General features: G+C 42.0%; 3 protein-coding genes across 8 annotated transcripts in view; 2 read left to right on the forward strand and 1 right to left on the reverse strand.

Annotated features, from left to right (window-relative positions):
- Positions 1–5,729, reverse strand: part of CtBP (C-terminal binding protein) — a 21,957-nt gene extending 16,228 nt beyond the window's left edge. For 2 of the 4 annotated variants that reach the window (XM_023389140.2, XM_014347825.2), the window contains exon 1: positions 4,994–5,728. The gene's annotated coding sequence lies outside the window, so the exon portion shown is untranslated. Of the gene's footprint in view, positions 1–4,993 lie in introns of all 4 variants that reach the window. The other 2 variants (XM_014347829.2, XM_014347830.2) reach the window with 2 other exon arrangements.
- Positions 5,730–6,139: 410 nt separating this feature from the next.
- LOC106647881 (odorant receptor 13a-like) lies at positions 6,140–8,658 on the forward strand. The gene is made up of 7 exons (XM_014364449.2): positions 6,140–6,436; positions 7,258–7,530; positions 7,621–7,799; positions 7,933–8,032; positions 8,112–8,219; positions 8,320–8,475; positions 8,584–8,658. Exons 1-7 carry the CDS (start codon positions 6,140–6,142, stop codon positions 8,656–8,658), a joined length of 1,188 nt encoding a protein of 395 aa, XP_014219935.2.
- A 408-nt stretch (positions 8,659–9,066) lies between these two features.
- Ino80 (chromatin-remodeling ATPase INO80) lies at positions 9,067–21,127 on the forward strand. Of its 3 annotated transcripts, none has more exons than XM_014364486.2 (25): positions 9,067–9,238; positions 9,647–9,797; positions 9,880–9,965; positions 10,042–10,253; positions 10,356–10,529; positions 10,607–10,903; positions 10,979–11,307; positions 11,377–11,590; positions 11,662–11,749; positions 11,821–12,112; positions 12,190–12,392; positions 12,463–12,603; positions 12,676–12,791; positions 12,872–13,164; positions 13,239–13,662; positions 13,741–13,984; positions 14,582–14,709; positions 14,784–14,878; positions 14,981–15,053; positions 15,306–15,464; positions 15,589–15,691; positions 16,152–16,276; positions 16,437–16,613; positions 17,115–17,418; positions 19,783–21,127. In XM_014364486.2, exons 1-25 carry the CDS (start codon positions 9,196–9,198, stop codon positions 20,247–20,249), a joined length of 4,938 nt encoding a protein of 1,645 aa, XP_014219972.2. In that variant the 5' UTR covers positions 9,067–9,195; the 3' UTR covers positions 20,250–21,127. The 3 variants fall into 3 exon arrangements, with proteins under 3 accessions (XP_014219972.2, XP_014219973.2, XP_089446306.1); XM_014364487.2 differs by having other exon boundaries at positions 9,067–9,178; XM_089590180.1 differs by lacking the exon at positions 19,783–21,127 and adding an exon at positions 17,512–17,571.
- Positions 21,128–21,497: the final 370 nt, after the last annotated feature.

Genomic DNA, 21,497 nt, shown 5'->3' on the forward strand with positions numbered 1-21,497 from the left:
TGAAATTCTCTCTCCCCAATCAAGTTCGCCGCTAGCGCGACTGTGCATCTATATATTTATATAGTATAGGTACACGCATCACCAGTCCAGAGATCGGCGGGAAGGGGTAAAACACCGCCGTCGCCACCCACCATCATGCACTTTGTACCACCACCACCGCATATATATATAATACATCCGTGACTCATCCCCTCTCTCCCGTCGACCCTTTCCCAAATAATACCGCGTGCACATACTGAAAAAAAAAAAAAACATCTCTTACTCCACCTCCCTGAGATGGTGGTACATCGTATCATTATATATTTCGCGCGACTTTATCCATACGAAAGCCTCTCACGCGCTTCTTTAAGCTTTTGCGCTAATGAGGCTCGATGCCGCCCGTCACGAACTCGTTATCTTTACGATGTACTTATACGCGCTTGTGTGTAATGCACACGTTATTGGTATATTATATAGATTGTGCAGTCGTAGAGTAAAGTAAAAAAAAAAAAAAAAAAAAAAAAAAAAAAGAAAGTATTAACAAAATTTTCAACTACGTGGTGTTGACACGAAAGATAAGAACTATAACTGTACACAAAGTAATCTTCGGAAGTTACACCTTGGGGCATTGTACCGCGCGTTATTCTCGAACAAGAGTTTTTTTTTATCGTTTAAGTTTGACCGATTCATTTCGAAGCGATTAACCGTTATCTTTGGAAAACATAATGTTAACGATCGACGAATATTTGGAACTTCTCATTAGCGGAAAGAAAGCTCATTACGAGTACATATTTTATAACAATGTATTAGAAGTGTATATGCACACACGAGACGTGTTGTTGTGTAACATCTACACTGAATGGAAAAAAGAAAAACAAAGGAGAAACTTGTTTTGTTCGACACTCGAAAGGCGCATCGTACACACATACAGGTAACGCGTACACGCTTGGAAGGGGGGGGGGGGGGAAACAATCGATATTTAAAAAATCCGATGAGACAAAAGTCCGAGTCGGTGCGACGTTCGCGTGTGCAGCGGGTAAGCGAAAATATCGAGGGAAACGGGATGAAAAGCCATAGGTGGCTCGAAGAGAATTCCAGAGCGCGCGTGTGTAAGGGTACATACACCTATATATATGTACTTTATCGAGCAATTTAATCGAGCGTCAACGTCGGTCGGCCGATACCTATATATATATACGTGGCGTATGTATATGTACGCGTAGATGTGTGTACCCAATAACTATACTGTATACTAATAGCATGGTGTACGCGTGGGGCTGACGAACGAGCAAAGGAATATAAGTCGGTCCCGGTCGACTGGCTCTGCTCCAACTTACAAACCTGCCCAAACTCTCGGCTACTAACTGTATATACCTACTCTCCCGAGCTTCCGCGAAACTTTCACGAGTGGACGCGCGGGCTGTGCGCTATGTTGTAGGTAGTATACTCGAGGAGAGGAGCACGGGCTTGCAAGCGCGCACACGTATACATACCAATCGTAAAGGACAATGCGAGAGAGAAAAAGCAAGGGGATGCCGAAATCTTTGAAAACAAAAACACGACTACTTAAGGCTCCTTCTAACAGTGTCAAGTCAAATTAATTGGAAACGAGCAACAGCTTTTTATTTATTGCTCAGGAAATTTAACTCTCCCTGCATTAATATAACATCATCATCATAATGGATTGGCGTCAAAGTGCACCAAATTATATAGCACGAGAAAAACGAGCGTTGCGTGTATCGTATTATTATTACTGGCCTCAGGTATAAGTACCTGGAGTATAGTTCTAGTTATATGTATACACCCGTTTCTCTCTCTTGCAACTAGCATGAGGTGCGGGGTATTATACACGCATACATAATGCGACCATTGGAATATACGGGTCAAAGCGCATTGAGTATGTACATGCATTCATACGGTTCAATGTATGTAGATCGCACACGCTGCACTGCACTAGAGTAACGCGTTTGTGTATATACATATATGTACTTGATGTGACAGAGCACATCGCGGCATATTTATGTATTCGGTACGTATGTCGTGCGCGGCGAGCAAAGTAGCGAGAGAACAGACTGCTATGGAGTATAGGTACGTATACATATGAGCGCGATTTGCAGAAGAGAACATCGGAGTTTTAGGGGCAAAGGGGGGGAGGAGGGTGCTCCTTCGTGGCGCGCGCGAATTACGTAAGTCCTGTCGTATAGTATTTATATATATATATGTAATGCGCAGTTTACCGCGTGGTATACCTGCATGTACAGAATGAACGAGAGTACGTTTAAATACCGCACATATAACATGACACGTCCGTGTGCTGTTGCGCGTACATATGCTAACATATAGGTATATAAATATAATATGCAGTGTGCACCTTATTCGCGCGCATTTAAAACTTTGCAAAAGTTGCATGTACATATACTTAATATATAGGGTTATTATTATTTTGCAAAACGAGAACTGATGCACAGGCATTCGTACTATGTCGAAGGAGGCTGATGGTTGGTTAGTTGGCTGGAAAAATAATCGGGATTAAAAAAGGTGCAAGACGCGAGTCTTGTCTCTTTTTTTTTCGTCCCGATGCTGCGAGACAACGAGCGAGAGAAAACATAAAAGCTATGGCAGATTAGCTATTCATAATATAAATATATAATGCTTGCTCGCACGCACGTGCGCACGCGCTTGGATAAACCTGGCCTCCAACACGTGTACCTATGGAACTCTTGGCTTCATTAAGTTGACGCTGCTGCTGCGCTTCCATACAATCTGAGAGAGAGAGAGAGAGACGCCGAAACCACGACCATTGCTTTTGCTGGCTTCGCTCTCCTTCGCCGTCTAACTTCTGTTGCTCCAAAGTTAAGACCCGAGCTAAACGACAGTGCGAGCCAAACAATTCCGTACCGAGCGAGCACTTTCCTCTTCTTAATTATTTCCTCCCTCCCGTTCCCACTATTTTTTTTTAATCAAGGAAAAATTTACACGATTCTTTCAACGAGATGTTTACCTCAGAGCTGGACTGACTCGTCATACATTCAAATTGTCTCGCGTTTTGCTCCAACTTTTCTTTTTGTTTTTGGAGCTACGAACTTTTAATTTTGGAGACGCGTTTTTTTTTTTTTTTTTTTTTTTTTTTTTTTTTTTTTTTTAACCAGTTTTACAATGAAATTAAAACTAAATCGAGTACAGCAGTTACAATCGCCGATTCAAATGAATGTATGTTTACGTCGAGCAGGACGATGAGCCCAGGATGACAGAAAAGTTTCTCATTTTTCGATTATCAAGTGGGAGAAAGAAAAGAAAAAGTAACCAAAAAGAACCAAGGATAATAAAAAAGGAAAGGAAAAAAAAAAAAAAAATTGCTTGTCGAGGGATACATGGGGGGGGGGAGGCGAGGAGTTAGCACGCGCTTGCAAGAGGGACAGTAAAGCGAGAGAAAAGTTTTCGGTCTATACGATTGGATCATTTTAAAAAGTTGGGAAAGAATCAACTTCTCTCAACTCTGGCTCGCTCGCAGAGCACGCGCTCGTAAATCACTCGATCGAACGTGCACACAGGGAAACTCTCGCGTACTGGGATAAGTAAGGGCGATACGTATACAACATCCACCACCTTCGGTCGGCCCGCTACTCCTCACCAATACACGTACACATTGAAGGCACGTATATTACACCAGTATATAATATATGTATTTGTACGAGAGCGAACGCTGTGGGCCGACTGAATACGATGATGGAGGGACGCTTCTGGAATATCATTCATTTATCTGCCCCACCTTCGGCCGCATCATCTTACTCGCCGCTACATGTATACATTGTTGCTGTATCTACTTCCTTCCATACGCCGATTTTCTCTCTTCACTGCTTTTTTCATACGCAAGTACCGTGCGTGCGTATAATATATGTAATAATATGTGCGCGACCCTTTCACTTTGCACATCAACGGGACGCGCGGCTATACGTTTTCCATGCACGAGCTACTGCTGCTGCGGACGGTATCTCTACGTATAGATATATTTATACATATACGGGAGATAGGAGCAACACACAGCGCGCCGGCCGACTTGCGAAATCCCCCGGCGATAATTGAGAGTCCGCGGGAGAAAGCAGCAAGCGGTCAGCAGCAATAGCACTCGCACACTATAGTCGTTGGCGTATTTCCGCTGTCTCTCTCTCTCTCTTTCGACATCTATACGAGTATACACAACGAGTCGGGACTTGATTCTCGGAAACGTGCTCAACATAAAATATACCTATATACATGCGTGCACGACTTTTTAATGCATGCATATTTAAATCCATGTACTGCGTATTATATGTTAATAGACACATGCGCGTACGTATCCCTAGCCGCGCTTTGTTTATATTTACTTTCTTGCCGTTCACGACTCCGTTTTACACAAGTGTCTATTTATGTACATAAATACGTGCAGTTTAGCGAGTAAAACATTTTGATGCGAGGCCGCTTCCGTACTCATCTCTAAACTTTCGGTTTCAATGACACCAGGGGTACTTAACTCTCTTAAGGCTAACTTATAACGCAATAACTGTTTATCTGTTCGAGACTCTGCTATCGCAGGCGGCAACTAAGCAGCGCTTATTGATATAAATTGTTTAGATACAAATAAAAGTAAAAAAAAAAAAAATAACATCCTAAAACTACACGCAATACATATACGTATTATTCATTTGCAGAAGATTCGCAAACAAGCGGAGAAAGGAAGAACGTGCGAAAGACCGCACTCTGACTCACGAATCCGGGGATTTAGTTTGAGCGGGAAATGAAGTGTGTAAAAAACGGGGAAAAGAAGAGTTCGAGGGAGTCAGCGAACGGCCGAGCAAAAGAACGAACGAACGATGGAAAAAGGGACACGAAGGTATAAAGGCAACACAAGCGCTCCTGCGTGTGACCCGAACTTGCGTTGGGCGACAAAACCAAGCCGGCTGGGACTCATCGTCGAACAGGTTGTCGAACTTTTGTCACCGGAACGAACAAAAAAAAAATAATAATAACAACTGACCTGTTTCTTTCTCTGGGCACGGTGTTCCTCGATGATGGTCTCGAGAGTGCAGCTTTAGCACGGCTGCCACACGCGCACGTGCTCCTGTTTCCGGGGCGCTCGCAGAAAGGAGTAGCAGCAAACGAGTGAAGGAAGGAGGAGAGGAAACGAGGGTGATGATGTTTCAACGTAGTCGCACGATCACTGGTTTTACGCGAAAAAAGTGCGATCCGAATAAGGGAGGAGGTAGATCGAGGGGGGCAGGTACTCCGTGTCCAGGTGCAGGGCGGCCTCCCGGTGCCTCCTGTAATACGCGCACGCTGCAATGGCGACGCTGTTACTATACTCGAGCTTATACTTGCTGCCCTCGTCCACCCACTGGAAGCCTATTCTTTTCACACAGGCCGCACACTCGCGGCACTTTGCACACTTTTTTTTTTTTTTTGTTTTCTTCTTCTTTCTTACTACTCAACTCCGTGTATTATAATAATACCGTCGTCGTCGTCGCTACCGGCTGTAGTTCAACTACACCAGGTGTGTCCAGGGCACGGCGCGCCAGACAGCCACACTAACTGCTACGAGTCTCTCCTCGTCCGGGCACTGCACACACAGCTCAGCCGCTAACGCGCACCGACTTAAAATGGCGGCCAACCGCGCACTCTTGTATCTCAATACCTATATACGCACACCTTGCGGCTTGCGCATGTATATGTGTATAAATATATAGCCCCTGTTTACACACATATACCATATATACAGCAAATCGACGATACCGCTCCGTGTGCAACTGATCGTTTATTCCGCTATCGCCTGCTGAACAACACTACACATTTGTGATTGTCTTTATTCTGGCGCTACGGTACCGCTGGCGCCACCTGTGCCCAACCCGCCCACTCACCTCCTCTTGAGCTTTACAGCTTCGAAATAGCCCGCGAAAAATCGATCCGGTCGCACATCAATAATCCACCGATGCTGTTTTGCAACCGATACGCCGCGACATAATTAATGACAAGCCGAAGAGTGGTAATTTTGCTTGGCTTGCAATTACGATACTTTGGGTATAATGAGAGAGACGGGCTCGACAAAGGGAATAATAATTGAAAAGCCGACATGGAACGTCGTGTTCCAGACCCTCGCAGTTCCCGGGAGTCGCGTGGGAGATGTGCAATGACCGGCACGGCGATGAAGACGGCCATCAGTTTCGACGATTACACTTTCTTGAATCGTTGGGGCTTGACTTTCCTGGGTATATGGAAGTGCCGGAGGACCCGGGGACTACCGCACAGGGTCCACGTGGCGGTGCTCTTCGGCTTTTTGTTCTCGCTGCTGATACCGCAGTGGCTGGACCTTTACATCCTATGGGGCAACATTGACGCGAACGCCGAGACTTTTGTACTGAACGTCTTTACCGTGACGGCGCTGCTCAAGCTCTGGTGTTTTCTCAAGGTTCGCGACGTTTTCGAGGTAGATTGTACATTTATTTTACGCGACAGCGTGGTACGTGTGATTATTTTCAGGGATGACAATACACTATTTTTTCGAGTGAGGAGCATTCCCTGGCTTTTGCAACGTATATTGAAAAAGAAAAAAAAAAAGAAAAATAAATAACCGATAAGTCAAACGCGTTTTGTGGTTATGGTGATGGAGAACAAAAAAAAGATCATCAAAATATCACAGATCGTGTCTGGAATCGTGTGGCGTGAAAGTAAAAAAAATTAATTACCAAAGAAAACAAAAACAAAAAAAAACTATAAACAATCGTGTCTTTTATGTAGGTGAACTTTCTGAATATTTCTGCGGTCATATGTGATATGAAATATTATATATGTTTTAGATTTACAGTTGATATTAATTTGATAATTAAATTAAATTGTGTTTAATTTACTCGCGGTATCTTGGCGTGAACTACATAGTATTTATCCTGAATCATCAGCAAAAGTTTGAATTAACGTACAATTATACGACCGCGTAAATGACGTTTTAATATTGTTATCGGTTATAAATTTCAAAACTCTGATACACCTATTATTAATCGTTCAATAAAACATTCACAGTTATAATTCGATACTAAATTTGTTATTTACCGATACAAGCCATTAACCACCACTCGTTAACAAAAAATTTTTGTTTCACGCTCCTCTCTGACATGGAATTCCATGTATATACTAAAAAATCAGCTGTGGTGTCGCCGCCCCTGACTGAAAATATATATTATTTTTGTGAAAACGGCTCGTGCCAGTGAGCTATAACATACACGATACACAATAAGCATATACATTGTACAGGAGGTGATGGGGATTTTGAGGAACAACTGGAAAGTAACGATGGCCAGCCACGAGCCTCAGCACAGGGAGATACTGCTGGAGATGGCTGCGAAAGCTCGGGCGTACACGAGACGCTACGGGCTGCTGATGTACTCGACCGCCTTCATGTACTTCGTGTCGCCTTTCACGGGCTTGCAGCACGACGACCTGCGCGTCAGGAAGTATCCGTTCTTTGGCTGGTACTATTTCGACAGGTCCTCCGGCTATTGCTACGCCGCTTGCTACGCGCTTCAGGTACACTTTTCCCGACATTCGACGCGCAAAACAAAACAAACAAAAAAAATCATTTTCTATACGTGCGAACCTAGTGTCGTGTATGCGTAGGTAATGTCTGGAATCGTCGTTGGCACGGGCAATTACGCGATGGACAGTATTTTCTTCGTGGCGATGTACCACTCGTGCGCTCGACTTCGTATGCTCCAGTACGACCTGAAGCGGATCGGTGACAACAACACAAACGCGCGAATAGCAGAGCTTGTGCGCCAACACCAGCGAGAAATTCGGTAATCAGTGTGAACAAATTTTTTTTTTTTTTTTTTTGTAAATGAAAAATTTGTTTCCGTATGGTGTAATTTGTCTTTGCCTTCCTTGCGTTTGTTCAAAATAACGATGAGCTTCGTTGATGCCTCAACTAAGGAATTCGCAAAAACTCAAGACGATTTTCCAAGGCTCCAGCTTCCAGCAGTTGCTCGTCAGCTGCATCATCATATGCGTCATCGGTTTCAAGCTCATAATTGTCGGTATCCGCTAATGGCTTGTGTTTTTTCTCTCTCCTCCACGAATTTTTACGCTTTTGTGTCTCACATAACGTGCAGGCGCTCAACGAACGTAGCTTGGCGTTTCTCATTTACGTTGCTTTCCTGTTTGTGGCGCTTCTGCAGATTTTTTTGTACTGCCGGCCGGGAGAAGAAATCATTTGCCAAGTAAAGTACAAACAAGTGCAGTTTTTATTTTATTTTTTTTTGTTGAGGAAAACGCAAAAATTTTTATTTCATTGCTAATTGACTCACGCGTGTGTTTCAGAGCACCGCGATCGGTAGTGCCGTGTACCAGGCGTGCTGGTGCTCCTTGGATCCCGTGTCGATAAAAAAAATAATCCTGATCATCCTGAGGTCCCAGTGTCCCCTGAAAATGACGGCTGGAAAGTTTTTCGTGCTCTCCTTGACGAATTTTACCAAGGTACGAATAACGCCTCAACTGCCAATATATTTTTACAGAAAAAACCATTTTCGGAAAGAGCTGATCATTATTTTTTGTAGTTAACAATAATACTTATTACTTGCACAGATTTTGAAAACATCGCTGTCTTTTCTGTCTCTACTGCGAGCAATGTATAGCAAGAGTGATGATCATGTAGCTTAGATGCAGTTAACAAAAGTTGTATTCTACAAAATATAGTACTTACATCTATACGCACTTGTTACAAATAGTGAGCAGCAAAGAATAAACGAAAGCAATTCAAATTGGAATTTTTATTAACAACTTATTTCAAGAGAAAAAGAAAAAAATTCATGCACGTATACGTAAAAACATTAGTTGAAAAACAAATAAGTATTAATAAAAAAAAATAACATTGCGAGAAAAAGCAAATCGCGTTTTCGTTCTTGGAACTGTGACCGTCAGGGTTTTTGTAGCAAGCAAAAAAAAAAAAAAAAACACAGCGCAGCTCAAGCGCCACCTACTGAAAACACAAACATGGTGCCCATGGTGGCAGCGGACGATATCATGGCACGGCAAATGCACGCGTCGCAACAGCTCGTTGTAGGCAGTGTAGATCGTCCCGATGTAATTCGGAGGTTAACAGTTTTGCGCTCGGCCGCGCCCAGAAGTTTCGCTGCTTGAAACCCGGGGAAACTACGCACGAAGGCAACCCTCGTCGTGTGTAAGTGTGTGCGCGTGATGTTGTCCACCTCCGTCGGAAAAGTGCTTTCGCGGCAACCTGGTACATGTATATTCACTCACGTATTCTCGCGCTCCACGCTTGTTAATACTTAATAAAACGTGTGTTCGCTTGTGTGGTTTTCAATTATTTATCTGCTGGCAGGCCTTACATAACGGAAAAATCATTCTCCGTCTCGCGTTGAATCACCTTTGCCGGTCTTTCAAAGTGTTCACTTCCTTGTATCGGCTCGCACCAAACCTACTGTTTGCCTGGTCCAAGTCGATATTTGGTCGATTCACTAGTCCACTTACTGTCTACCTAATAGCGCACATCTTTGTGTCAGTGTCACTGAATTCCATAGAATTTCTTTCCTCTCTTTCCTGGCTGTCGTTATGGTTTATACGTTGCATTTGCTTGATGTTTATTTGGTGTAAGAATTGTCAATCATGCTGAGCTTTGTGTTTTTAGAGACTCAGCAGAGTGTTATGACTGACCGGGCCAAGACGATGGGGCTGGAAGCTGAGATGGCTGCTCCACTGCATCTGCAGCGTTTGGAAAGAAGTTTAAACATACAGCCTTACTTGCACCAAGTTAATGAACTGTTTAAGGATCAAATCAGGTACTACGCACTTTTATTTTTATGTGTTGGTTGAGATGTAACTGATCTGTTGCTCTTCTCATGTTCAAAAATTTTGTCTCAGCGACAATGACGATGAAGAAGATACTTCGGATGATGAATCGGTCGAATCAGATGCAGATCTTGATGAATTGATATCACTGAAAGAAGGTTAGATTTGTTTAACGGATATTTGTGTTTCTTTTATGAATTATGCGTGCATTCATATGAATTTTTGATGTTCCAGAAAAGAGGAATAACAAACTTCGCTTGTACAATTTTGAAAACGTTGGAGAAGAGAGACGTTGGTTGCAAGATCTATTGATGAGCGATGGATCTGACAGTTCATCAGAAGAGTCGAGTTCGGATAAGTCTATCACTGAAGAAGATTTTCAGGACATGTTAAAAATCCACGTACTGAGAAAAAAATGTCAAGCCCGATTTTATCAAAAACCAGACGTAAGGAATTTTCGTTTCTTTATAAATATTCACATCATGTGTATTTTTTTTGTAATGTCAATAATGTGGTACATTAAAAATATACTTTTTTGGAATTTGCAGAATATACAGTATCAGTATTATGGGTCAGGTTTATTATCCAACCACGACAGGTTTTTGGAACATCAGAAGCTTATAGTTGGAAATAAAAAGAAGAAAGAAAAGAAACCTGAAAAAAAAGTTGTTAAAATTAAAAAAGACAAGGCTGTGCACCATGAGGATTCTCATGAAAATCAGGTGACTATTAAATTGTTTATTGAACATTACACAAGTACCACAAATGAGATTAAAACTAACTTAACTTTGGTTTGAAGGATAATCAACATTCTGATAAGTGTAAAGATAAGAAAGTGTCCCAAGAAGATCAGTTGGATGAATCAGAAATGGAGTTGGTTATGAAACATCAACCTCGCGGACGCAGTAAAAAGAAACATAATACAAAAAGTCCAGAAGTTATGGCGATGAGAAGAAGAAAAATTTGGATGATGATGTCGAAAAAAGAGCTTGGTAAAGTTCAGAGAGCTAAAACCAATAATCATAAAGAAATGCTCATTAGCTGTAAAAGAGTAGCACAGCATTGTATGAAATATTGGAGACAAAAAGCTATGCTGGTAAGTTTTTTTTTATTTTCTTACATTCTGTGGGTTGAAGAAAATCTTTTTCATCCTCAATTTTTTTTTTCTTAGTCCCAAAAAAATATGAAGGAAACTATATGGAGGCAAAAAAGGTTGACTAGAGAAATGCAGTCATACTGGAAGCGTTATGATCGCGTTGAAAGAGAAACGAGAAAAAGACTAGAAAAGGAAGCGGAAGAACAGCGAAAAATGGATGTTGAATTGATCGAAGCAAAGCGGCAGCAGAGGAAATTAAACTTTTTAATCACTCAAACAGAATTGTATGCCCATTTTATGTCGCGTAAAATGGGTAAAGCATCTCCCGAAGAGCAGTTACGAATTTTAAATCAATTGGACGAGGAAAAAAATCCTAGATTAGCTGGAATGGATGATTATGACAGGTTTGCATGGAACTTTATTTGAAGCGACTGTTGAAAATTAGTTTGTTAATTTTGCATCTTGCATTTTAGTGAAGTTATGAAGCAAAAAGCCAAAAGAAATGCAATGGAAGCGTTTGATCAAGATAGAGCGAAAACGCGTCAGTTTGATCCCTCAACAAATCAAGAATTACGTTTGAGTGATACTCCAGAAAATTCGGAACATCCACAGCCATCTATTTTTAAAGGAAATTTGAAAGGATACCAATTAAAGGGCATGAACTGGCTGGCTCATCTTTACAATCAGGTCAGATGATATTTTTATGCCAAATTTGCTGTTGTTACTGTTTTCTTATGAAAAAGTGTCCTTTTTTTTAGGGTATCAGCGGAATTTTGGCCGATGAAATGGGTTTGGGGAAAACTGTACAGTCGATAGCTTTTTTATGTCACATTGCTGAAAGATATTGTAAGTTCTTTTTTTTCCATTCTGATGATTTTTCCATTCAAGTTATTTTTTAATGACTATTACTGTTTTAGCTGTTTGGGGTCCATTTTTAATAATATCGCCCGCATCAACGTTGCACAATTGGCAACAGGAAATGGCCAGATTCGTTCCTTCATTCAAAGTTGTACCATACTGGGGTAATCCTCAAGAACGAAAAATTTTACGACAGTTCTGGGATACAAAAGATTTACATACTAAAGATGCATCCTTCCACGTTGTAATAACCAGTTATCAGCTCGTGATTTCCGATTATAAATATTTTAATAGAATTAAGTGGCAGTACCTGATTTTAGACGAAGCACAGGCTATTAAGAGTACAAGCAGGTATGTACATATTTAAGCAAAAATATTGTAAGATTTTTAATTAATTAGAGAACCGTTTCACTAACTTATTCTTACAGTATGAGGTGGAAACTTTTGTTGGGGTTTAATTGTCGAAATCGATTATTACTCAGTGGAACTCCAATTCAAAACAGTATGGCTGAACTTTGGGCGCTATTGCATTTCATAATGCCTTCTTTATTTGATTCCCACGATGAATTTAATGAATGGTTTTCCAAAGATATTGAAAGTCACGCAGAAAACAAAACGGGCATAGATGAAAGTATGTTGATATGATGAAACTAGTTTCATAAATTAATAAATGTGAAAATTTAATTCGTATTGTATTTTAGAACATCTGTCAAGGTTGCACATGATTTTAAAACCTTTCATGTTAAGGAGGATAAAAAAGGACGTAGAAAACGAACTGTCGGATAAGATTGAAATTATGGTGTATTGTCCTCTTACAACTCGACAAAAGTTACTCTACAAGGGTAAAATAACTATCATTAATCGAAAAAGTGAATGAATTATCCAAAGTGATACTTACTACAAATATTTTTTAGCCTTGAAGAAAAAAATCAGAATAGAAGACCTACTTCATTTTTCCGTTGGCGATAGCATAGTTAATGATAAAAATTTTACTTCGAATTTAATGAATCTAGTCATGCAGTTTCGAAAAGTAACGTGATAAAGTCTTTATTGATTCGAATTACCAGTTTATGCGTTAATTTTTTGAAAAACATTAATTTTTTCTTCAAGGTCTGCAATCATCCAGAACTGTTTGAACGTAGAGATGCGAAATCACCCTATTTTATGCGAACGCAGTTATTAGACTTGCCATCTTTGTTGTACAAAGATGATGTACTATGCTCGTACGTACCGTCCAAAGAACACTTGTTGCGTAATAAATTTTTTATATTTGCTACTGAATATGTTTGTCGAGCTCTGTACGGTGAGGATATAGAATCAAGGGGAACTTTTTCATTCTCTCGATTCATTAACGTGTCACCTATGGAATTGAATAGTATATTTATTACTGGAGTTTTATTCAGGTAATAACGAAGTTAAATTTGTATGGCAAATAGATAGTTGTGAAATTAAATTATGTTTTTATCACCCATTCTAGATTATTCAATGCTTGGCAGCTGTCAAAAATGAAGAACATGAAGCGTTACTGGGAAGATTGGTTGGAAGATCCAAGCTCTATACCTCCTAACATTTTGTGGCTTTTAACAGAGAAACTCAACATTTCTTCTGAAATGAGCAGTGACTTGATATTTACGAGAGAAATGACGTCTGGCAACTCTGTATATACTCATGTCACTCATTCAATTCATTCAATGCCAGAGACAGTCTCCCATAGAATACTTCGTAGTAGCAAGAAAGCGAATCAACCGATAAAACATCAAAAATTGATTGTAAAAGTTGAGCAAGGTGAAGATATGAAAATTCCATTGTTGCCTGAACACCCACATACTCCTAGACCACAGATTTTAAGGCATTGTCAAAAGACGATGATGCCTCGTTTTCTTTCTGATACGATTCCTAAGGTTTGTGGTAACTGTTACAAAAGTCTGAAATTTTAGACGTTCGTCTAGACTTATCCGTATTCTGCGTGGTTTTTGTAGGTGATAGCCAGTTCCAGAAAAATATACATTAGCCATTGTACGGCTGCACGAGCACAGAAAAGACAGGAAGATTGCGGAGATGCATTTAATCAAAGACTTCTATGGCTTGGCTGCGAATTAGCTGAAAATATACCAAGTCACGTGCACGCACGATCTGTCCTTCCGACGCAATTTTCTTACCAACAAATTGGAGGTTTAACAGCCTGCAAGCCTTCGAAGGGGTGGTCTAACATTTTGGTACCAGGTAAATTTTTTCCAGCTTTTCTATAGACATAACTTCCACTACTTTACGTTTTGGAGTTCTTGATAAGATGTTAAAGTTTGCATTTAAAAAGGTTTTATAGAAGAAAAAAATATTTCGTATACTTTTCCTACGTTGCATTGATGAAAAATAATTTTTTTTTTCTGCTATATCTTTAAAAATTTATTAACGTACGTTTCTAAAAAAAGTATCGAAATCTAATTTTGGGTACAAAAATCTTTTTCATACACTTTACTAAGCATTCAAGACAGTGAAAATGATAAATAAATTAGTTTTTAGTGCGTCACAGTAAGAAATTACAATTCTTTAAAAAAATATTTTAAAAAATCTAAAGGATCAAACAATAAGTTTAGGAATTAAAAAAAAAAAAAAAAAAAACTAATTTTCAAATTGTGATTAAATTTGTTTTAGTAGTGACAAATGTATTTAATCATGTAACCGTTTCTGAAACTTAATAAAATTAACATAAATTTTTATAGACAACCCAATTGATGAAAGTATTTATAAATTTTGTTTTCATCAAACTTTCTTACACGCGTTGATGCTTCAAAATTTAATAATTGTAATTAACTTTTCTAGATAAACAGACGCTAGTGACGGACGCCGGGAAACTGTCCGTGTTGGATAATCTTCTCAAACGGCTCAAAGAGCAGGGCCACCGTGTTTTAATTTACTCCCAGATGACGAAAATGATAGACTTGCTAGAGGTGGGTAATTAAATATTTCATTATGCCCTACTGCATATAAGTATTGTTACGAGTAAAAACACTTTATGCCTTAGGAGTACATGTACTATCGAAAATTCACGTTCATGAGGTTGGATGGTTCCTCCAAAATTTCGGATCGCCGAGATATGGTTGCAGATTTCCAGAAAAGGTAACGAGCAAATGAAAAAAAAAATGCTTAACGAGCGAAAGGCGCTTTCGCCCGGAAGAGAGCACGGACAAAAACAAAAAATCTTGATCGTTTGCGTTTCAGGGCGGATATATTTGTCTTTCTGCTGAGCACGAGAGCTGGAGGCTTGGGAATCAACCTCACTGCCGCCGACACGGTACGTGCACTCGGCCGGTTGTGAACCGAAAAACTTAAAATTCGGCATCACAACGACCGTATACTGCTCACTTCCTCCATCGTTTCAGAGCCGTTTTTAACTCTCTTAATTAGATAGCAGCTCTGCTGTATACCTTACCAACTTGAAACGAAATGGAAATGCACAAAAACAATAAAAAGCGCATCAGTGGCTCGTAAAAATTAGGCTAATCGAGTCAGCTAATGATGATGAATAACGACGCTTGATTCGCAGGTAATATTCTACGACAGCGACTGGAATCCGACCGTAGACCAACAGGCGATGGACCGAGCCCATCGATTGGGCCAGACGAAGCAGGTGACGGTCTACCGACTGATCTGCAAAGGCACCATAGAGGAGCGCATCCTGCAACGAGCCCGTGAAAAGAGCGAGGTACGTTACAAGTACTATACTTGGCACATTAGTGTAGTCGCGTGAGCAGGTTTACACGTAACTTGTCGTCACCCAAATACGTAATTAGCAACTAATGTGCCTCGCTCGGCTTGTTACGTTACAGATACAGCGCATGGTTATTAGCGGAGGCAATTTCAAGCCGGATACGCTAAAACCGAAGGAGGTGGTTTCCCTGCTGCTCGACGACGAGGAGCTCGAGGCGAGATGTAAGTGGATGCTCTCTTTTACTCGATACTCGAAAAGTGCGGGACGGCCGGAAAGGAAAGTATCGAGACGGGTGCCGCGCGTGTCAGATCGGGAGGAAGGGGCAACCCGACACCCCAAGCGTGTCGCCTCAAGTGGGCAGCGTCGCTTCCCCGAAGCGAAACCCAAGACGCCGCGCGTTACCTCATCGGAGCTATCCTCTTTATTTGTATTATTATTCGATATTTACAAGTTCTCGAGGTAAACAGGTCTCGTGTAACTTGGCGAGCAACGTACCCCACTCGTCGGTTTTAATGAAATTTCGGAAGGTTCGAAGCGTCGAGTTGAAATCAAAGTTGTTGAGTAGAAAAAAAAAAAAAAAAAAAAAAAAAACTGATTGCGTTAAGAGTCAGCGGTATATGCTCCCTCGAGGATGAAAGGAATAACGTCGCATTACGGCTTGTGCGTTCGTGTGTTTTACAGACAGCCAACGGAGCGAGGAGAGAAAGCAGCACGCCGAGGAGGCCCGAACCAAGGCGAGCACCGAGGCGAGCCTACACCACAAGGAGAGGGACCGGAAGAGGAAGCAAACCGCGCTTCCGGTCAAGGTAAGCAGGAGAACAGCCCTTCTCCGCTCACTTTGGCCGCCCCCCAAGCCCTTATCTCTCCCTTTTTCCTTTCTCTCCCTCTCTCCATTCTCGGCCATCCTTTACATTTTATTTCATTGTACGTATACTTTGCATAATGACCGCTTTCATTACCCGACAGAATGATGCGAAGAAACTTTGCGTTGACGAGGTCGACGCCGGGCTTGACAGTTCGCATGACGTTTCGACGCAGTCCACGAATTTTCAGCATCACTCCAGCAATCACCAGAACTCGTTGGCGAACGACGATTTCGCCGGGCTGCAGTCGTCGTCGAGCCTCCATAGCCCAAAATCCGAGGTTCGTAAAATCACCTCTCTACCTACTTGTTACGTCTTTTCGATGATTACGAAATACCGACGTGAATTTGAATAATATGAACTGTACGGTTGTTCATACGCCAAAGTCAATTAGCTATCGCGTGTATCATGTTAGCTTCATCTAATTACCGTTATCGTGCTCGAAATTCATTGTTGGGCTTATTTGCATATTTTAATTATCTGGAGTAAAATTAAAAATGTAAGTTGTTACCACAGTAGTTTAAAAGTGTTCAAAGTTGCGCTTCCCCAAAGCTAATGGGAAGGCGTCACGCGACGGTAGGTAGCTTTGGCTTATTAAAAAAAAAAAAAAAAAAAAGGAATGTCGAAAATTAATCCATCCACCGAGTTCATGCGAGCGGCAGCGGCTCTCCCTCGAGTATATTCATATGGCCGCGATAACAAGTTCCTCGACAACAACAATAAACTTGTTCGCCAGCCGTGGCTTTCGATTAAAACCCACGAGTTTGCATCTACTGTGCAGGACGAAACGAGTAACGAAGCCCTCATCGTGGACGTGGACGGCCCGGTCTCCTCGGACCCCCACCGCCAGCGGCACTTTGCCTTCGGGGACTCCCGGATGCGGTCGTCGATGCGTGGCTCGAGCAAACGTGGTAGGCCGCGTGGCTCTCGCCGAGGTGGGCCCATCGGTGGGAAGGCGCGGAGCATGATGCTCTTGCACCCGACCAACGCCACCAAGGCAACGAGCACCGCGAGCTCCTCCTTCACGGAGACGACGACCACCTCGAGCTTCCCGGCTACATCGAACTCACCAGACTCCAAGATCGGTGAGTAACACATACTTGGATACACAATATTTGAGATAAGAACAGTTTTACTCTCCATTCTATTAAAAATTTTCATAATTTTTATAAATGTAGGTATATTTTGTAAATTGCTCCAGCACGTGGGCCACACACATGTACACCAATAAATCCAACCTGCATTCTTATTTGATTAGTATTCTTTACTTTTCCTACGACTACAATTCATCATTTAATCAAAATTATCAACATTAATCACAAATATTCTTTATTCAAGCATCTCGCAATGGTCAAGTGATCACGAGTAGATTGTAAAAAATTAATATACCTTCTGGACGTGGAGTGAAGAAAAAAAACAACAGAAAATGTTTCGAATGTTTTTTTTTCTTCACAACTTTGGAACTCGAGTACTCGTGTAAAACCAACAGCCCATATTTGATGCACGACTAGTGGGTTGCGAAATGATAAAAAAAAACGAAGGGAGGCGGCGTATACTCGCCCATCGTATATTGTTGTAGGTAGATATACTACACAGGAGTGAGGAGCGTTTTACAAAAGCCAACAGTTGGAAAGGATTTCACACTCTCCCGCGTTTTCGGGCCAAAACGACGAGGGAGCAGGGCGCAATACGTACATATATTCCAGGGCACATAAGTACATTTAAGTACGCGCAGTGTGGCGCAATTCTCTGGGGCAACGCGGGTGCTCTCTCTCTCTCTCTCCCCCCTCGTCGAAGGGTCCCTTTTGCAGCACTTGCTCTGCGCCTCCCCCCGCTTCCTTGGGGTCCGAGGGGAAGGGAGACACGTATATCCTTGGGGTTGGTGAAATTCCCTCGCGAGCACATGTGTTCGATCGACCTCGTGGACCAATTCACTCCCTCGCTCGTAGTCTTCATCCCCTTCCCCCCTTCGCGACTTCTGGGTCTCCCCTTGTCTTCATTGTTCCGTTCTCCCCTTCCTCGTAAGATGAAGAGCACCTATCACCGGGTATATGGGCAGATACATATTTCACGATGGGCACGAAACGATCGTGATGCCTACTTTTATTTTCAAAGGGGGGGGGGTGTGTGTGTGTAAGCGGTTTTCTTTCTTTTTTTTTTGTCCTTTTTGTAATTTTTCACTGGATCTCTGTTAAATAAAATAAATGTTCAATTAACGCGACGTTTAAAAATAAGCTCGATTAATTCGACTCGCGCGCCCTAATTGGACAGTCCCTTGGAACAAAAAAAAAAAAAAAAAAAAAAAAGCCCAACATCAGTAACGCGCGTGCCAATCAAAATTGTATCAATTAACGATTCCGATTACCAGTGAAATCGCATCGGTATCAACGCGCTCGAGAGAAACCTATCGCGTGGAGGGCAACAAAGCGACTCGGGAGGGAGCTGCCGAGGTAAAAGAAAGGCGCGAGTGGGTACACTTTCAAAGTGAAAAATGGACCGAGCCGGCACGCGCAGTAAAGATTATAATATATTAAGTATATACGAGCTGCCGGACGATGACGGCAGAGAGGGCCAATGTAAGGAAGAAAATGGGTCTTGTCGTCTTTGAGTACAGATAGCAGGTGCAGCCCAAAAGCCTGATGGCAGCTGCGATCGATCCTCTCCTCTCGAGTTTTCGGTAACTCGCCTTCGCGGCTCCCTCCCTCTCTCTCTCTACACGTATATGTGTATATATGCGGGCCGATTGCCCGCACGCGTGCGTTTCCCTTGGAGAACTTATAAATAAACAGAGATAATGGGCAGGGAGAGGGGGAAAAAAAAAGTTGGCGGGGCATGGGGGGACGCGAGAAGTCATATAGACCCGAGCAAAAAATTCACTTTCGAGGGAAAAGGTGTAAGTATATGTATATAGGAGCAGATAGGCTAAACGGCAAAGGGCTTGAGACATGAAAATTGCATTCTCCGCGCGGCTGTATAGGAAGGAGGGCTACTTATGCACGGGGAGTGAGTGAGTATGGGAGGAAGAAGGTCGGAAAAGGGAGAGATAAGAATGGGAATCGAAGAAAGCAGCGTCTTCGTATAGCTGATGTCGTCGACGACGTCGTCGGCTGGCACGATAAGGCACGCCGTCGACAAGCCATCGCCAATCTTACACGTATATATACACGCGCATTGGAACACGTTATTTTACTCGGTGGGCTCGTTTCTCTCTTTTTTTTTTTTTTCTTCGTGTCCTCTCCTCCGTCCCTTTTCTGCATCGATGTAAAATAAAAAGCCCTCCTTTCTCTTCCGTGCTTTCGATAAAATGGCTATCACGCCCTTTGCACGGTTGAAAGCTTCACCCAAATCATATGGAAATAGCTCAAAGTTGAAGTAGTAGTGTGAAATGAATTATTTTATTTTTATTTTTGTTGAACAAAAAATTGGGAACCGGGTGTTGTTTGTTTAAGGAGTCGTATCGGATTCGTCGACGAGCAGTCCAGAAAAACCACAGCCAGCGGTGGTCCAGCAGGTGGTGCATCGATCTCCGCAACAACATCAGCACCACAAGCACCCACATCATCATCAGCAGCAGCAGCAGCAGCAACAGCACCACAACCACAGCAACCATCACCACCATCACCATAACCGTCATCACCACTACTCGCAGATGACGGCGGGTAGCTCGTCGGGCAAGTCGATGTCGGGCACGAGGCGAGGCCCGGGAAGGCCGAGGCTCAAGCCCAATGGGCCCGGGCATCACTCGTCGCATCACTCGCACCACCAGAAGAAGACGCCCATGGCTCTGCCGGTGCCAATTCGGGTGCACCCAAAGCCCGGTGCCGCCAATCAGCCCAGTTTGAGCTCGGCCAAGGCTTCTAATGAGTCCCAGCCGTTCGGCTTCTACACCCAGCAGGTGCAACCCGGCGGCACCTAACCTTTCCTCGCCCCTTTGTTTCGTTCGATGTGCGGGTTCTACGAGAGAAACTTTTTCTTTTCTTTCTAAAATCCAAAGTTATACGATGATCAAAGAATTATTTTTCTTAAAGTGATCAGCGGCGAGATCAAACGAAAGTTTAACTATTTGTGATTGCCCGCGGCGACCTTTTTATTCCTGGGTCCCGTTCAAGAGTCGTTCACCAATTGAGGAAAAAAAAAAAATGGTATGGTTTTCTTTTTTTGGTTCATTTTCCGTTAATTTATTTACTTACCCGAACGAGTATAATAATCTGCCTCGAACCCTCATGCGCGGGCAGATGATTATGACGACGAAATAGATACGAATTAGTGATATGCTCAATTAAAGGGCTCCGTACTCGGTCGCGCGTCAATTCTCCTCATTTCCTGTTTGGTCACCACACCCCCTCATCTCTTATTTACGTATTTTAGTTGATTTTTTTTTTTTTTTTCCTTTCAAGGTACCGCATGCCAAAAACTCCTCGATTACTCGAACAAAACGTAGCAATAAAGTATGTCTCATGTATATATAATGTACTATGACGTGGACGTAATTTATATACCAGTACAAATTAAAACTGTCGTTTATCATTACTTGTTTCATTGTTTTTTTTTTTTTTTTTTTTTTTTTTCTATATCTACACATTTCACGAGCTATCTCGTAATAATCGCGATTAGAATTGAACTTAATTTAATTCAATTTAATTTAATTTTTTATTAAAAATTAGACAGTCCTTGTTTATTATTAACCATTAAAATCATCATTGACTTTGAAAAATCAAACAGTTTCCAAGTGTACATAATGATATATTCATACGTAATCAAGCGATGTTGATAATTCGATGTTCCGCGCTGTAAATAAAAAAACAAACAAAAAAACAAACAAAAAAAAAAAAAAAAAACAGACCTTGTAAAATATTTTAAACGTAGATGAATAAATTTATTTAAATACCACACCAGTGGCGTATACGAGCATCATTTTTTTCATCCCCCCTCGCCGCCCCTAGTTACACATCTTGTGTGTACACTCTGGCTGCTTCGTTCTGCTGGCTGGGCAAATCTCGGTCGCCCCGAGCAGCTCCCCAGGCGACCATAGCATAATTCCCTTCGAGAAAGGGAGAGGAATGAAAAAGGACCTCTGGGAGGGTGGGACAAAGATGGCTCTTTGCTCGCTCGAGCGAACGCGAATTCACGCATTAAAGCTTCATTTCTCTCTCTCTCTCTCTTT

The sequence above is a fragment of the Copidosoma floridanum genome, unplaced genomic scaffold (assembly GCF_036245765.1).
Source record: "Copidosoma floridanum isolate Cflo_tuat_1 unplaced genomic scaffold, Cflo_Japanese_pri ptg000012l, whole genome shotgun sequence".
Lineage (NCBI taxonomy): Eukaryota > Metazoa > Arthropoda > Insecta > Hymenoptera > Encyrtidae > Copidosoma > Copidosoma floridanum.

What these genes read in the sequence shown, in the direction of transcription:
- LOC106647881 (XM_014364449.2), top strand. Translation starts at nt 6,140, where the DNA reads ATGACCGGCACGGCGATGAAGACGGCCATCAGTTTCGACGATTACACT. An exon ending in TCGGTTTCAAGCTCATAATT is followed by an intron (nt 8,033 to 8,111) that starts GTCGGTATCCGC and finishes CATAACGTGCAG; the next exon opens with GCGCTCAACGAACGTAGCTT. An exon ending in CCTTGACGAATTTTACCAAG is followed by an intron (nt 8,476 to 8,583) that starts GTACGAATAACG and finishes TTACTTGCACAG; the next exon opens with ATTTTGAAAACATCGCTGTC.
- Ino80 (XM_014364486.2), top strand. Translation starts at nt 9,196, where the DNA reads ATGTTGTCCACCTCCGTCGGAAAAGTGCTTTCGCGGCAACCTG. An exon ending in TGGCTCATCTTTACAATCAG is followed by an intron (nt 11,591 to 11,661) that starts GTCAGATGATAT and finishes CCTTTTTTTTAG; the next exon opens with GGTATCAGCGGAATTTTGGC. An exon ending in TCCATAGCCCAAAATCCGAG is followed by an intron (nt 16,614 to 17,114) that starts GTTCGTAAAATC and finishes TCTACTGTGCAG; the next exon opens with GACGAAACGAGTAACGAAGC.